At 47.7% G+C, this 15,452-nt stretch overlaps 1 protein-coding gene across 1 annotated transcript in view; it reads left to right on the top strand.

Moving 5' to 3' along the window:
* Positions 1 to 6,930: 6,930 nt before the first annotated feature.
* Positions 6,931 to 15,452, top strand: part of DISP3 (dispatched RND transporter family member 3) — a 49,216-nt gene continuing 40,694 nt past the window's right edge. Inside the window, 1 exon segment of the mRNA XM_087702044.1 lies at positions 6,931 to 7,151. Coding sequence (XP_087558170.1) covers positions 6,965 to 7,151 — 187 coding nt within the window. The 5' untranslated portion in view covers positions 6,931 to 6,964.

Genomic DNA, 15,452 nt, shown 5'->3' with positions numbered 1-15,452 from the left:
AACTAACAACAAACAAAAACCATTGTACTCTCCTGTGTGAAATTTAGAAAGGATGAAAGGAAGCAGCCATTTTGGAGATGCTGGATAGATGTTCCTTGTGATCATCTGGAAATTTCAGCCCCTCTCCCTGGTCCCCAGTGAGGTTCTTCCTGAATTGGCAGGCCCACCCAACCAAGGAGCCATCGGTTGCCCTGGTTTTCTTGACCCAGGCACCCCTCATCTTTGTCTTTTACAGCTGTCCCTGCAGTCTTCTCTGACTGGGAAGCTCCATCCTTCTCTTAGCTCTGTGGCTGGGAAGGTGCATCGAGCCCAAAAAATGTTCGTGGTTTTTACCCTCTCCAGGCTCTATAGGTTTTCCTGGAGCCTTCGGGGGGGGGGGGGGCTGAAAACGATCTACCCTAAGCTCTGGATGCCCTCCGGAGGCCGAAAACAGGCCCGTCTCCGAACTTCTGGTACTTCTGATAAGCCCGTTTTTCGCCCTCCCAGACCCTCCACGCGGGCCCTGCACTTACCTGGCATCCAAAACGGGCTGCATGGAGACTCATGGGAGGGGTGGGGTGGGTGGGCGTGGCCAGCCAGTCCCTTCAACTACCGGTTTGGCGAACCAGATTAAAATTAACATCCGGTTCACCTAAACTGGTCCGAACTTAGCTGAATCCCATCCCTGGTCTTCACAGGAGGGAGATGGGCTTCTGGCATTGTGTGATTCCTCCTCCTCCTTCTTCTCCTCCTCCTCCTCCTCACAAGCCCCTGATTCTGCAAAGCTTCCTCCGGCCTTCCTTTGCAGTGCAAAACCACAAACCCTTTCCAGAAAATAGCTCCCCGAAAGCTATTAAGCTTGTTTAATTGCAGGGAGAGGGGGGAAAAAAACGCCACCTCAGCTGGGATTCTTAATGTCCTGTGCATTTTCCGTTTTCCCTCGCTTTCATCCCTTCCTCACATCTCCCCCCTGCGATTTCTTTGACGTGCCTTTTTTTGCTCACTTGGCCTCTGGTGATGGTTACCTCGGTCTGTCATTGTTTGTCTTGGGAATATAAACTTATTTGTCTCGCGCTGGCTGGCTGGCTGGCTGGCAGGATGAAACGACACCCAATTTCTTGCTCAGGTGAAAAACCAAACAAGCATCATTTCCAGGGCAAATCTAGTGTTCAAGCCTCGGGGTCAACAGCAGATCTATTGTTACTGTCCTCAAAAAAGAGAGACGGAAGCTTTGTCCAGCACTGGGGAAGTGAAGATGGGTAAGGGTCCAAGTGTCACTGGGAATTTTTTTGGTGGGGGGGGGAGGGTGTTTGAGACTCAAAAGAGTTGCCCATTGGAAACTAAACAAGGAGAAAAGTAATCTGGAATTAAGGAGAAACTTCCTTTTTTAAAAACATTTTATTTTGTTTATGCAAACTTCACATCTTTGCAACACATTACACTTCGTGTACATATCTGTTGTGATTCTTTTATCTGCACATATAACTCTTGTATAGCTATAACTTTATATATATATCTGTGTGTGCATTTATATTATTTCATACATCTTTTTTCTTCATTCTATATATAACATTCTATATATTCTATGTGTAACAACCTTTATTACATTTGAATCCTTTTGCATTTATTTCCCATTATTTATTTGCTAGTCTATTTTGTATTTCTATCTTGTAATCATTTTCCGGTTTTGTAGTTTTTTTGTTTAATTTGTGGATCTTCCTTCCTTTCTTTTTTTTTCTTTTTTCTTTCTTGCTTCCCCCCAACCCCTTTCCTCTAGCCAATTATACCCATACGGAGTATGGGTAATAATTATACCCATAAATCCCATATGGAGTAATATTCAGATTCTTCTTTTGGAAAAGAATCTTTTCTCACTGTTAGGAGAAACTTCCTAACAGTGAGGACAATTAACCAGTGGAAGAGCTTGCCTACAGAAGTTGTAGGTCAGGGGGTGTCAAACTCAAATTCATTGAGGGCCCCATCAGGGCTGTGGTTGACCTTGGGTGAGCGTGGCTGACTAGGCGAGCGTGGCCAACTGGGTGGGCATGGGCAGCTTGACGCCACTCCTCAAAGTGCTGGCATGTTTCCTCTTCGCATTGGGTAGACTTGAGTTTGACACCTCCAATTGTAGGTTCTCCAACACTGGAGGTTTTTAAAAAGAGACTGGACAGACATCTGTCTGAAATGGAATAGGGTCTCCTACTGAGCAGGGGGTTGGACTAGACGACCTCCAAGGTCCCTTCCACCTCTATTCCGATCGTGCAAACAGGAGCAGCGTTTTCCAGGCCCAATTCGGGCAGAGCTGAGAGGTTTTGCTTTCCAAGCCAGGTTTCCCAACCTAGGAAGACTGTTAATTTATTTCTGGTTTGTTAAGCCTTGTTCTTAGATTGTTCCTCTTCCTGGCTTGAGCTATTTTAGCTGAAATTATCCCACTCAATGCTGTGCTTTCCTGGTTTATTCCCCCACCCCCACCCCTCAATCCAGCATAGGTTTGGCTGCTGATCCTTTTCCCAAGAATCTTTGATCACCAGGGACAATAATGCCTCTGTGTGTGTGTGTGTGTGTGTGTGTGTGTGTGTGTGTGTGTGTGTGACTAATTTGCACTAGGGATCGTTAAGAGAAGGCAATCTGAGGATTTTATTTTTTTTAAATGAGACATGGTGCAGAAAAACCCTGGGGAAGGGGAAAGGAATGTAATAGCGCTCTCTCCCCCCCCCCCTTTGCAGTAAGCTTTGCGTTTTGCAGTCACTTTGAAATGAACTTTTTGCAGCTGGGAGCTCCTGCCAACCAGGGGCTGCCCTCCCTCCCCTCCCACCCCCCAAATATTGTGTCTCCGATCAACAATCCTGGCCACCAGGGGCTGCCCCAACTCCTCATATTGTGTCTTCGACCAACAATCCTGTGGGTACTGGCCTAGAAGCTCTGCGCTGGCTTTCGGAGCCCACGGCTGCAGGGAGCTTCCAGCTGTAGCCGCAGTCTACCTCTGAATGCCTAGCATTTAGTCCTGGGTAGTCCAAGGACAGAGGCCAAGAGGGTGTAGTTGCAGGGAGGACATCTCAGCAGGAATAGACCATAAAGGGAGAGGCTTCTCCCATCATGGCTACTATAAGCTGTGAACCATTCGGAGTTTTCCCACCGCAGAGTCACCCTTTGTGGAGTGCCCAGGGCAGCTGGACTCTGGAGTTGTTGGAAGCAGCCCTCTGTGCCCCCTTCGCTAGCCTGTGTGGTCTTCCCCTGCCTCTCTTCTGTCCCTAATTCAGAAATGGACAACCTGTGATCCCGAGAACTGCTGGATCCTGGGTGAATGGGGATAGGTTTAGGCCAGCTGTTTTTTTATTTGTAGCTCAGGGTGGAGATGAGGGCTCCTTGGTGCTCTCTGAGCTTGCTTGTTTTCTTGCAGACTTTTCATTAACCTAACTGGGTAACATCATCAATGCTAGTACCAAAGAGGGAAGGAGGGAGGGAGGAAGGAAGGAAGGAAGGAAGGAGAGAAGGGTTGACATGAAGGGTCCTTGGTGCTCTCTGAGCTTGCTTGTTTTCTTGCAGACTTTTCATTAACCTAACTGGGTAACATCATCAGTGCTAGGACTAAAAGGAGGGAGGGAGGGAAGGAAGGAAAGAAGGAAGGAAGGAAGAAAGAAAGAAAAAGAAAGAAAGAAAAAGAAAGAAAGAAAGGGAAAGAAAGAAAGAAAGAAAGAAAGAAAGAAAGAAAGAAAGAAAGAAAGAAAGAAAGAAAGAAAGAGAAGTATTTGTAGCTGAGAGTTAACATGAGGGCTCCTTGGTGCTCTCTGAGCTTGCTGGTTTTCTTGCAGGCATTTCATTACTCAAATGAGGTAACATCATCAGTGCTAGGACCAAAGGGAAGGGAGGGAGGGAGGGAGGAAGGAAGGAGGAAGGAAGGAAGGAAGGAAGGAAGGAAGGAAGGAAGGAAGGAAGGAAGGAAGGAAGGAAGGAAGGAAGGAAGGATTGACATGAGGGGTCCTTGGTGGTCTCTGAGTGTGCTTGTTTTCTTGCAGACATTTCATTAACCTAACTAGGTAACATCATCAGTGCAAGAAAACAACCAAGCTCCGAGAGCACCAAGGACTCCTCAGCTGTATTTTCTTTTTATCTCCTCTTGGCTGCTTTATAACCTCCCTCTGGTACCTTTTGGCCCCAATCTCAACCCGCTTCTGGTCCTGTCTTTTTTAAATACATAGTAATACCCTTCCTTCCTGCCTGCTTGCCTTCTCCAGTGCCGCAGGTGAGATGCAATGCTGATCTGGGAGAAATGCCTTGTCATCCACCTGTTTCAAGGAGTCCCTAATTTTGCTCATTGGATTGGGGCAAGAAGGAGGGTTAGGGGACACGGCTCCCGTCTCCCCAGCCCTTTTGCACCTGCCGGATCTTTTTCTATGCAGCCCCCTCCTCCCCTTTCCCCCCATACCAATTCATCCAAGTATGTGGTTGCTGGCTCGGCATACCTGCAAGGGGAAACTGGGACCACCCACCGACCCACCCACCCACCCAGCCCTCAGGCTGACCGGATTCCCTGGAGCTGGATTGTGGGGGTGACCAGCTAGATCAAGTGGTTGATGCAGCCAAAGTCCCTGTATTTACTCCCCCACCCCTTGTTAGTGGAGGAAGTTAGGTGGAGTTTTCTCCAAGGTGGGGGTGGGGTGGGGTGGACAGCCTGTATTGCTATCCTTTCTCAGTGCTCCCTTCGATCCCAAGGGAAGCAGATCCTTCTGGAGGAATCTTCTCCCAGGTTACTGGGGGGCAGTGATGGGGGGATCCTGCCTTCTAGACACAGTTGGGGGGGTGTCTTCCTCCCTCCAAACAAGAGGGGGGGAGACAATCCTCCCGTTTCTCTCCAAACAGGCCTGAAGGGGAGTTTGGTCCCCCCCCCACAAGTTTTTACCATGGCTGGGCAAAAATCCCTCTTGCCTCCAACTCAACTCTGCCAGAGGAGCAAAACATTTTTCTCGTCCCAGCCATTGCTGGCACGCTCCAGGACTACAACTATCCAAAATGTATAAATGATTGTGATTGATACTAAAACTGTATAAGGAGGTATTGAATAATGGAAGAATGAAGGATGGCACTTTGATTTAACTAAGGAAACTTGAACAACAAAATAGGTGGAAAACACGTCTTTGAATATTATAACGATATGAAAGGGGAGGGAGTTAAAATAGGGATAGGTTTTAGGTTTAGGTTTAGGTTTTATTGACATTTGTAGGCCGCCCTTTTCCCTGAGGGGACTCAGGGCGGCTCACAGAAAACCAAGGGAGGGGGAATACAACATTAAGACGACAACATATAATAAAATCAACACCATACATTCAATATTCGGGCGGGGTAACGGTCCTTATCCCCAGGCCTGACGGGCGAGCCAGTTCTTCAAGGCTGTGCGGAAGGCTTGGACGGTGGAGAGGGTACGAATCTCCGCGGGGAGCTCGTTCCAAAGGGTCGGGGCGACTGCTGAAAAGGCCCTCCTCCTTGTAGTTGCCAGCCGACACTGGCTGGCCGATGGAATGCGGAGGAGGCCCAGTCTATGCAATCTTATAGGTCGTAGGGAGGTAATCGGCAGAAGGCGGTCTCTCAAGTATCCAGATCCACTGCCATGTAGGGCTTTATGGGTGAGTAAAAGCACCTTGAAGCGCATCCGGAGATCGACAGGTAGCCAGCGCAGCTCGCGGAGGATAGGTGTTATGCGGGTGAATCGGGGTGCACCCGCGATCACTCGCGCGGCCGCGTTCTGCACTAACTGAAGTCGCCGGATGCTCCTCAAGGGCAGCCCCATGTAGAGCACATTGCAGTATTCCAGCCTAGTAGGGAATAATAATAATTATATATACTCCCATGATGGATTGAATATTGTTAATAATTGGTGTTATTAATAATCCCACACATTTGGAACATTGAAGCCATGGTGGGATAATGAGGGATTTTCATAATACTGAAGGACAATACCTAGGAAGGGATAACAAATATAGGACGCAAAGAAATGTTATTTGTGTTTAAATGAATTAATGGGGAAATGTAAAACAACTATGAAATGAGATAAACACTGTCAAAGTTAGAAGGTAAGAATTTCACATACTATTTGTATTATCATTGTTAATGTTGTCACAAAAAGATTTGACTCAGTCAATGCAATGTTCACAAATTATGTATGTTTATTATTAGGAAATAATAATAACAACAATTATTATTATGTATTAACAGGTTAAGGTATACAAAAGGACAGAAATATGGTTCAGAAATGAAAGGTAATAATAAAAGGCCTGTATAAATAATATGAAATAATGGAAATGAAATGTAATATGTAGGAATAATAAGACAACGTTTATGTGTATTGAAATGTATGTTACCCAGATACCACACCATTCATGCATTGATATGTATAGAATATAAAAATATTTATATTTATATATAAATAATCTCTCTCTCTCTGTATGTAGATGTTTGTGTGTGTGTGTATAATTGTCCGTCTGTCTGTCTGTCTGTCTGTCTCTATCTATCTATCATCTATCTATCTATCATCTATCTATCTATCTATCTATCTATCTATCTATCTATCTATCTATCTATCTATCTATCTATCTATCTATCTATCTATTCTATCAATATAAATTCGATTGCAAAATAGCTGGGTCCGAGGGAAGTGGAGTCACCCGCTTGCTCTTCTCCCCCTCCTTTAAAAAAAACCTCCTTTGCCAGCCTTCCCCTCCCCTTCCACGGCGTGGTCTCGCCTTCCCCTCTCCCCCCCCCCTCCGCCCCCAATACTGTACAGCACCGGATTATACCATCCTGCCTCCCTGCCGTGGGGGAGAGAGGGAGAACAGCGGGAGCCTGCATACATTGCCCGGAGCGGCTGCCAGGCTGCTGAGCCGGCGCTGTCCAAGGTGGGGAGAAGCGGGGGGGGGCAGCGGGGGACAAACCCCCAAACTGCCGCTGCTGCTTCTCCTTATCCCATCTTCGTCGTCCCCCACTCGGAGTGATGGTAGAAGCCCGGCTTTCGCAAACGCGAGGCTGCCCAGCGGAGTATAAAGAGCCGCGGAAGCGCGGATGGGACTCGGCTTTGGCAAAGCGCAGCTCGGGGATCGGCGCTGCCTCCGGGGGGAAGATCGCCGGCAACCTGCCCTGGAGAGGAGGCGCTTCCTCCGGACCGAGTTTCTCCCGGAGAGGTAGCAGCTCTAACCGGAGGGGTCCTCTGCCCGCTGAGCCGCTCTTGGCAGGTGGGGGAGACGGTGGCGGGTCCCTCGCGGTCCCCACTGCCAAGCATGGCGCACGTTGGAGAGAAAGGGCTGCCTTGGCGGAGGAGCCCCGTGCTTGGCAGATGGGCGCCCAGTGGGCGAACGTGGGTTTGGAGAGTTTGAGGCTTACGACTGTACTGGTGGGAAGCCAGAAGAGGATCTTCTTCCCTGGGTCCCTCCGGGTCTTCTAGGGAGGGGGAGACTCGGTTGTCCAGAGCAGCTGTCACCAACTGGTGGTCCGTGAGAAAATGTTGGTGGTCCACAGAAAAATTATTTGCATTTTTTATATTGCACTAAATGCTATTTAGACGCAGAAAAATTATTTGCATTTTTTATATTGCACTAAATGCTATTTAGACACAGAAAAATTATTGGCGTTTTTTATATTGCACTAACTACTATTTCGACGCAGAAAAATTAGTTGCATTTTCTATATTGCACTAAATGCTATTTTGACGCTCAGCTTGTTGATCAGAATGGTCAGCAGTTCAGCAGTTCGAATTCCTAGCGCCGCATAACGGAGTGAGCTCCCATGACTTGTCCCAGCTTCTGCCAACCTAGCAGTTTGAAAGCAGGTTAAACAAAAATGCAAGTAGAAAAATAGGGACCACCTTTGGTGGGAAGGTAATAGTGTTCTGTGAGCCTTTGGCGTTGAGTCATGCCGGCCACATGACCACGGAGACGTCTTCGGACAGCGCTGGCTCTTTGGCTTTGAAACTGAGATGAGCACCACCCCCTAGAGTCGGGAACACGACTAGCACAGATGTGCGAGGGGAAACTACCTTTAAATACTATTTATCTTTTTTTTTTAATCATATTAGTGTCCGCCTGATTTCAGATTATGAATCTAGTGATCCCTGAGATCTGAAAGGACAGTGACTCCTGGTCCAGAGAGCCGGACTGGAGTGTGTGTGTGTGTGTGTGTGTGTGTGTGTTGGTTTTGGTGAGACTAGATGTTGCTACTTCCTTTTGTTGGGCTAGCTAGCTAGAGAGAAGAAAGAGCTCTTAAAGAGTTGTTTGAGTTGGGGTGAGGGAGGCATAAAAAGTTCAACTTGGCATCTTTGTGGTGATTCCTGAATTTCTCAAAGGGGTGTGTATATCTGACAAAGCACCACCAGTTTTGGAGAGACCGTCCCAGTAGGATGCTTGGGGTCTTCACTGAGAAGAGGAGGGATGCCAGGCTAAGAAGATGCCCGGCTGCTCCCCCCTTTTCCAAGTTCAGTAAGAGTTCCCATTCAAGCAGGCCTCATGGTTGGACTCCGAAGCCTGGGTATTTTTCCAAGGGGGGTGGGAAGGAAGGAAGAGGAATAAGGAGAAATGATTGAAGCAAGGGATCCTGAAGGAAGGGGCTGCCATCGCCTTAAAAAACCAACCCCTGAGCCCCTGTTTGCACCCCACAATTCAAAGCACACCCTGAAATGTTTTGGCGAAGGTGTCTCCTAATTTGTCCAATCGGAATAGAGTTGGAAGGGACCCTGGAGATCTTCTAGTCCAGCCCCACTTGCTCAAGCAGGAGACTCTGTACCGTTTCAGACAAGTGGCTGTCCGGTCTCTTCTTAACTTAGTAGGGTTGCATCCCAATGCAAAGTCTCTGCCGCCAGGTGACTGGGATGGGAACTGAGCCAGGTGAGGTGGGGTTGGGATGAGTTTTGGGATTGCCACCTCTTTGTTTAGCTTCCTTAGCAGCTAAGTCAGACTTTCCCTGTTTGCATCAGCTTCATCCGTGCATCCAGCAGACAGCCAGGCAGGTGGATTTAGACATCGGGGGTCACAAAAGGGGCTGGTCAAGGTCCTTGGGTCTCTCTAGCTGAAGATCTTTGGGCCGAAGTTGAATAGGACCCCTGCTAGAAGGAACTAGCTAAGCAGAGAAAAGTGGGAACAGGAATGGTTTGTCCTTGTCAAGAACCTGTTTTAGGGCTTCACAATTTCACTTTTGTCCCTTGAAATCCTGGCATTACTCTGTGTGTGTGTGTGTGTGTGTGTGTGTGTGTGAGAGAGAGAGAGAGAGAGAGAGAGATGAGATAAAGAGAGAAAGATACAGAGAGAGAGCGAGAGCGATGAGAGACATATGAGAGAGAGATACAAAGCGTGCAATGAGAGAGAAAGAGAGAGAAATTATATATACACACATATAGAAATTATGTATACACACATATATGTGTGTATGTATATATATATATATATATAGAGAGAGAGAGAGAGATACAGAGAGATACAGAGAGAGCAGTGAGAGAGAAATATATATATATACATAGAGAGAGAGACAGAGTGATGAGAGAGAAAGAGAGATACAGAGAATGAGAGATGAGAGAAAGAGATAGAGTGATGAGAGATACAGACAGAGAGAGATACACAGAGAGAGTGATGAGAGAGAAAGAGAGGGAGGGAGGGAGAGAGCGAGTGGCTGACCTGTGAAGCCGCTGGTGGTTGCAGTAACACATGGAACTAAGTTGGGCTGCTGAAGGAAGCAAAAGGAGAGGAAAAGGGAATGACTTTAGTCTGAAGGCTGCATCCTGAGCTTTTGGTTGTGGCTTGGAAGAAGTCATGGGAAATCTTGAAGACTCTGACTTGGGGGTGGACTGTACCAAACTGGTGGCCCTTCTGGTAGAACACATGTTTTAGAATTTAGAAAGGAAAGAAGGGAAGGCAAGGGAAAGGGAAGGAAAGAAGGAAAGGAAAGAAGGAAAGGGAAGGGAAGAAGGAAAGGGGAGGGAAAGGGGAGGAAAGAAGGAAAGGAAAGGAAAGAAGGGAAGGAAAGGAAAGAAGGAAAGGGAAGAAGGAAAGAAGGAAAGGGGAGGAAAGAAGGAAAGAGAAAGGAAAGAAGGAAAGGGAAGGGAAAGGGAAGAAGGAAAGAAGGAAAGGGAAGGGGAAGGGAAGCAAAGAAGGAAAGGGAAGAAGGAAAGAAGGAAAGGGAAGGAAAGAAGGAAAGAGAAAGGAAAGAAGGAAAGGGAAGGGAAAGGGAAGAAGGAAAGAAGGAAAGGAAAGGAAAGAAGGAAAGGAAAGAAGGAAAGGGGAGGGAAGGGGGTGGAAAGAAGGAAAGGAAAGGAAAGAAGGGAAGGGAAAGGGAAGGAAAGAAGGAAAGGGAAGGAAAGAAGGAAAGAGAAAGGAAAGAAGGAAAGGAAGTGAAGGGAAGGGGGAAAGGAGAGGAAAACCTCTGAATTTTTCATTTGGACCAAACTCCCCAGAGGAAACAAGGCAGGACAGATTCAGCCTCACAAATAATTCAACCGGGAAATAAGGAGAAATTTCCTGACCGTTGTGGGAACTTCATCCCTGGAAGCTTTCAAGAAGAGACTGGACTGCCATCTGTCAGAAATGGTGAAGGGTCTCCTGCTTGGGTGAATGGACTAGATGACCTAGGAGGTCCCTTCCTTTGATTAAAATAACCAAAGAGGGGGCTTCTGCGAAGGACCACTGCAGCAAAGCCAAGGCCTCTTCTGCTTCAAGTTAGTTCCCATCACTCACCTCAGCTGCCTTTCCATGCCCCAATTCTGTCTCCAGCGCTTGCACAGGGGGAGCAAAACGGGGGCGCAAGCAGAGCCGGCGTGCTATTTCTTCAGTACAGCCCGGCGCCGTGATGATCCTGGCTGTTGTAGCGTTGGAGCAGGTGTGTGGGAGTCTATCGATAAACAGCAGGCGCGATCCTTGGGTAGGAAAGCTGCTGGCACTGCAAAGGGGCTTTTTTTTCCAGAAGGCTTTGGCTACGAACCCAAAAGCGGCTTTTAAAATGGCATTTTTCAACCCTTATTCCAGCACGTTTCCATTGGTGCCACAGAACACACCAAGCAATGAAACACGTCATTATGAAGTTAAAAGGGAAGGAGTTGGCTAGGATTGGTCCCTTCCTTATTTTCAGCCTCCCCTTCCCCTAAAAGTCAGCTATGTAAGCTGGGAATGGGTGGAAGGGACCTTGGCAGGCAAATGCCTCCTTCCCACTCGAAGCAAAACCAGAGTTGTGAATTCAATTCTCGGCTTGTGGAACGGTGTTAAAAAGATGCCTGGGAGTTAAGTGTACGATAAGGCGTTTGTTTACTGAATGCATTTGAAAATCTTCTCCCCCCCCCCCCGCCCCCAGCTTTCAAAACACCAAGGATGGTAAATCTGTAGAGATTCTCCATCTTTTAGGTCATGGTTGTCCCAAAAGGGTTTTTCCTTTCAGGAAGCAACTGGACTTCCTTTTTTTTTAAAAAAAATATAGTTTTTATTAAACATTATTACCTTTAAAAACAGAAAGAAAAATACAACAACATAAGACAAAACATACATAACAATATAAAGTTTTGTATCGGCATTCATTAGTTATACATTTTTTTTAAGCGTAGAACATACAGATACAAATACAATTTTAAACATACAACCCCCCCTCCCCTCCCGCGGTAACAGTCATTCACAGCCCAACTTTTTTCTTTCCTTCCTCATTGTTAGGTCTCTAAGCCACATCTTCTCATTGCAAAGTTCAGGGATCTATTACAATACCCATGTTCACTTTTAACTTTCCCCATTTTAAGTCCCTGCTGTTCTCCTTGTCGCCCACATATACCATAAGTTCCAGCTAAGATAATGTTCCGTTTCTCCTTTGCCCCTCAGCCAACCCGTCATTCTATCCATTTCTGCACATTCATAGATCTTTTTAATTATAACATCTTCCGACGGTATGGTAGTGGATTTCCAAAATTGTGCATAGGTTATTCTTGCGGCCACAATTATATGTAGGCTCAAATGCCATATTGAACTGCTTATGTTTTCTGGTTTAATGCTTAGTAGAAGGTTCTCGGGTCTCCATTCCATGTTTGCCCCGGTAACCTCTTTTAGCCATTTTTTAATCCTTTTCCAATATTTCGTGGCCTCAGTACAGGACCACCAAATATGGTAGAATGTGCCATCCTTTCTTCCACATTTCCAACACAATGGAGATAACCCAGGGAACATCTTGGCTAACCCTTTTTTTTTTCTTTTGAAGACGTTTTGCTTCTCATCCAAGAAGCTTCTTCAGCTCTGATTGGATGGTGAGGAATAATAGAAGGATTGATATTCCTTGCAAGACAGCTGGTCGTTTGCATCCTTTTGGAGAGTCCTTGAGGCCACTTGGAGGTTTTCCTGTGTCCTCAGAATCACCTGAGTGGTGCAAATGGTTCCTGTAGTCATCCAAGAAGCTTCTTCAGCTCTGACAGGATGGTGGGAACGGAAGGATTTATATTCCTTGCAGACGTCAATCTTGCATATCAATCCTTCCATTCCCGGCCATCCCGTCAGAGCTGAAGAAGCCTCTTGGACGAGAAGCCAAACGTCTTCAGAAGAAAAAACAAGAAAGTCCCAGTTGCCTCCTGGAAAAAAAAAAAAAAACACCTTTTGGGACAAAGGAAGGTAAGGCTGTCATTACCTTTTTGGGCTGAAAGGCACATCAGCAGTGGAGAAAGAACCAGAAGGGGACAAAGGAGGAAAGAAGTGGGGCCAGTTCTTAACGTTACAGAACTGCAGTTCATGATCATCGCCAGATTAAGCCGTTGTGTGAATTGGCACAGTGAGCAAATCCAGCCAACTGCGGTCTATTCAGGCAAGCTATGATTAGATAAGCTACGGCTTCGTACACCGGGAACAATCTGATGGAACAGCAGTGCAAAGCCCTGACGGAAGAGAAACCGAAGGCAGCTGGCTTTTCTCTTAAAAATACACACATTTTCTTCCCCAAATTAAACCTTCCTCACTCTCACTGATGCGGTGGCTCAGGGGCTAAGATGCTGAGCTTGTCGATCAGAAAGGCCGGCAGTTCGGCAGTTCAAATCTCTAGAGCCGCGTAACGGAGGGAACCCCGTGACTCGTCCCAGCTTCTGCCAACCTAGCAGTTCGAAAGCAGGTACAAAATGCAAGTAGAAAATTAGGGACCACCTTTGGTGGGAAGGGAACAGCGTTCCGTGCGCCTTCAGCGTTGAGTCATGCCAGCCACATGACCACGGAGACGTCTTCGGACAGCGCTGGCTCTTCGGCTTTGAAATAAAGATGAGCACCGCCCCCTAGAGTCAGGAACGACTAGCACATGTGTGCGAGGGGAACCTTTTTCTTTACACTCTTTCAACCACTCCCTGTAAGGCTTGCTTTATACAGCTTAGCTATCTTCGTTCTCCAGATAGGCGCTTCCAAAGATGGCGCCACTTACCATAAGATCGTATTAGCCAACCTCGTAGCGGCATCACTCCCCTGCCCCGCGCTCCTCTTTACTTTCTTTCTGGTTGGGCTTCGATTTTCAGATCTCAATTCTCTTTCTCTCCAAGTTTCTTTTGCTGTTATTAGGCTCCCGCTGAGCTCAGAAGCCACAGGTGCCCTTTTTCTTTTTAAGCCTGTGTGTCGTTTGGAGGGGACGCAAGTGAATGAATTCCCATTTGGAGGAGCAATGGGGGTCGTGCCATCAACCTCTCTTTCTCAGATCCCGCCTGGCTCTTTGGCTCTGCTCTCTGCGGCTCCTGACACCTGACATTTTTTCTGCACTGCTGGGTAAAGATGGTGAGATTTGCTGATGCCGGCACCTTCCTCCCCCTCTTCCTCCTCTTTCTTCTCCTTGTCTCCTCCTGCTCCTCCACCATATATCCTCCTGCTCATCCACATCTCCCCCTCCCGCTCCTCCCCCTTGTGTCTTCCTCTCCCTCTTCTTCTTCCTCCTCTTTCTTCTCCTTGTCTCCTGCTCCTCCTCCATATTTCCTTCTGCTCCTCCACGGCATCTCCTCTTCCTCCTTCTATTTCCTCCCCCTCCTCCCCTTCCTCCTCCTCCTCCTCCTGCCCCTCTTCTTCCTCCTCCCCTCCTGCTTCCTCTTCCTCCTCCTCTCCCTCTTATTCTTATTCCTCTTTCTTCCCCTTGTCTCCTCCTGCTCCTCCTCCATATCTCCTTCTGCTCCTCCACGACATCTCCTCTTCCTCCTCCTCCTTGAGTCTCCCTCTCCCTCTTCTTCCTCCTCTCTTTCTTCTCCTTGTCTCCTCCTGCTCCTCCTCCATATCTCCTTCCACTCCTCCATGACATCTCCTCTTCCTCCTCTTTCTATTTCCTCCCCCTCCTGCCCCTCTTCTTCCTCCTCCCCTCCTGCTTCCTCTTCCTCCCCCCCTCCCTCTTATTCTTACTCCTCTTTCTTCTCCTTGTCTCCTCCTGATCCTCCTCCATATCTCCTTCTGCTCCTCCACGACATCTCCTCTTCCTCCTCCTCCTCTTTCCTCCTCCCCCTCCCCCTCTTCCTCCTCCACCCCTTTTTTCTCCTTGTCTCCTCCTGCTCCTCCTCCATATTTCCTCCTCCTCCCCTCCCCCCCCCCCCGCCACAGGCCCCTCTCTCATCCGGAAGCTGTTTGCCCTTCTCTTTGCAATCCCCATTAAAGCCGCAGCTTTATTAGGCCTCTGGGAGCGGATTGGATTTTTCGAGGGCTCTCCATTAGCTAAATTTGCTAAACACTCATCCACTCACCCTCACACTAGCAGGCTCTTAAGGGGATCTGGCGCTTAGATTGTGTGAGCCGCACCCAGATATTCTAGCCTGGGAAAAGCCTCTGCAAACGGCACCAAGGCTCCCCCCCTTTTTTTTTCAGGTAGGGAAGCTGTGCAGCCCGGTAGCTTCAGAGGCTTATCTGGGCAGTGATAAAACCACTATTTGCGGTCTGGGCTTGTTGGCAAGCTGCCATTCAGGTGCACCCCCGGGCCAGCCCTAGCTTAGCTCGTGCACCGTCAGCCAAGGACCGAGCCGAAAACCAAGTGGCTTTGATTATTATCCCTCTCCTTACGGGAAATCCCACGGTTGAAATCACAGCTTCACATTTCCTTGGATTTAGGATCGAACAAGCAAAGATGATCTGTGAGGCTTCTGTGTAACTTGTGTTTTCCACCCACAAAGAGCCTTCTAGAGAGAAGGGAAATTCAGGGGAGGAGGGTAAGCCAGAGCAGAGTCCTCTGAGCTTCTTCTGTCCTGTTTTTCTACATCGTTGCTTCTCCGAGCATCCGATAAATAATTTCTCCTCTTTGGGAATGGGAGACCGATTCCACCTCCCCAACTCTCTGGCGCTGCAGAAGTTTAAAACCAGCTAATGAAGCTATTATTCTAATCAGCTGGAAAATTCCAAGGAGGCTTAGAGATGATGGCTTAGTCAATTCGGCTACTGAGGAGAAGGACGGGGGGCTTATTTAACAGGCCCAAGAAATTGGGAGGGGTCTGTGTGTGTATATTGCATGGCTGGATGGGAAGGCGAACCCGACTGCCACCA

This window comes from Thamnophis sirtalis, unplaced genomic scaffold (genome assembly GCF_051295495.1).
Source record: "Thamnophis sirtalis isolate CommonGarterSnake01/CBP01778 unplaced genomic scaffold, rThaSir2_p1.2 scaffold_15, whole genome shotgun sequence".
In the NCBI taxonomy this organism is placed as follows: domain Eukaryota; kingdom Metazoa; phylum Chordata; class Lepidosauria; order Squamata; family Natricidae; genus Thamnophis; species Thamnophis sirtalis.
This window is presented reverse-complemented; position numbering and strand designations above follow the sequence as displayed.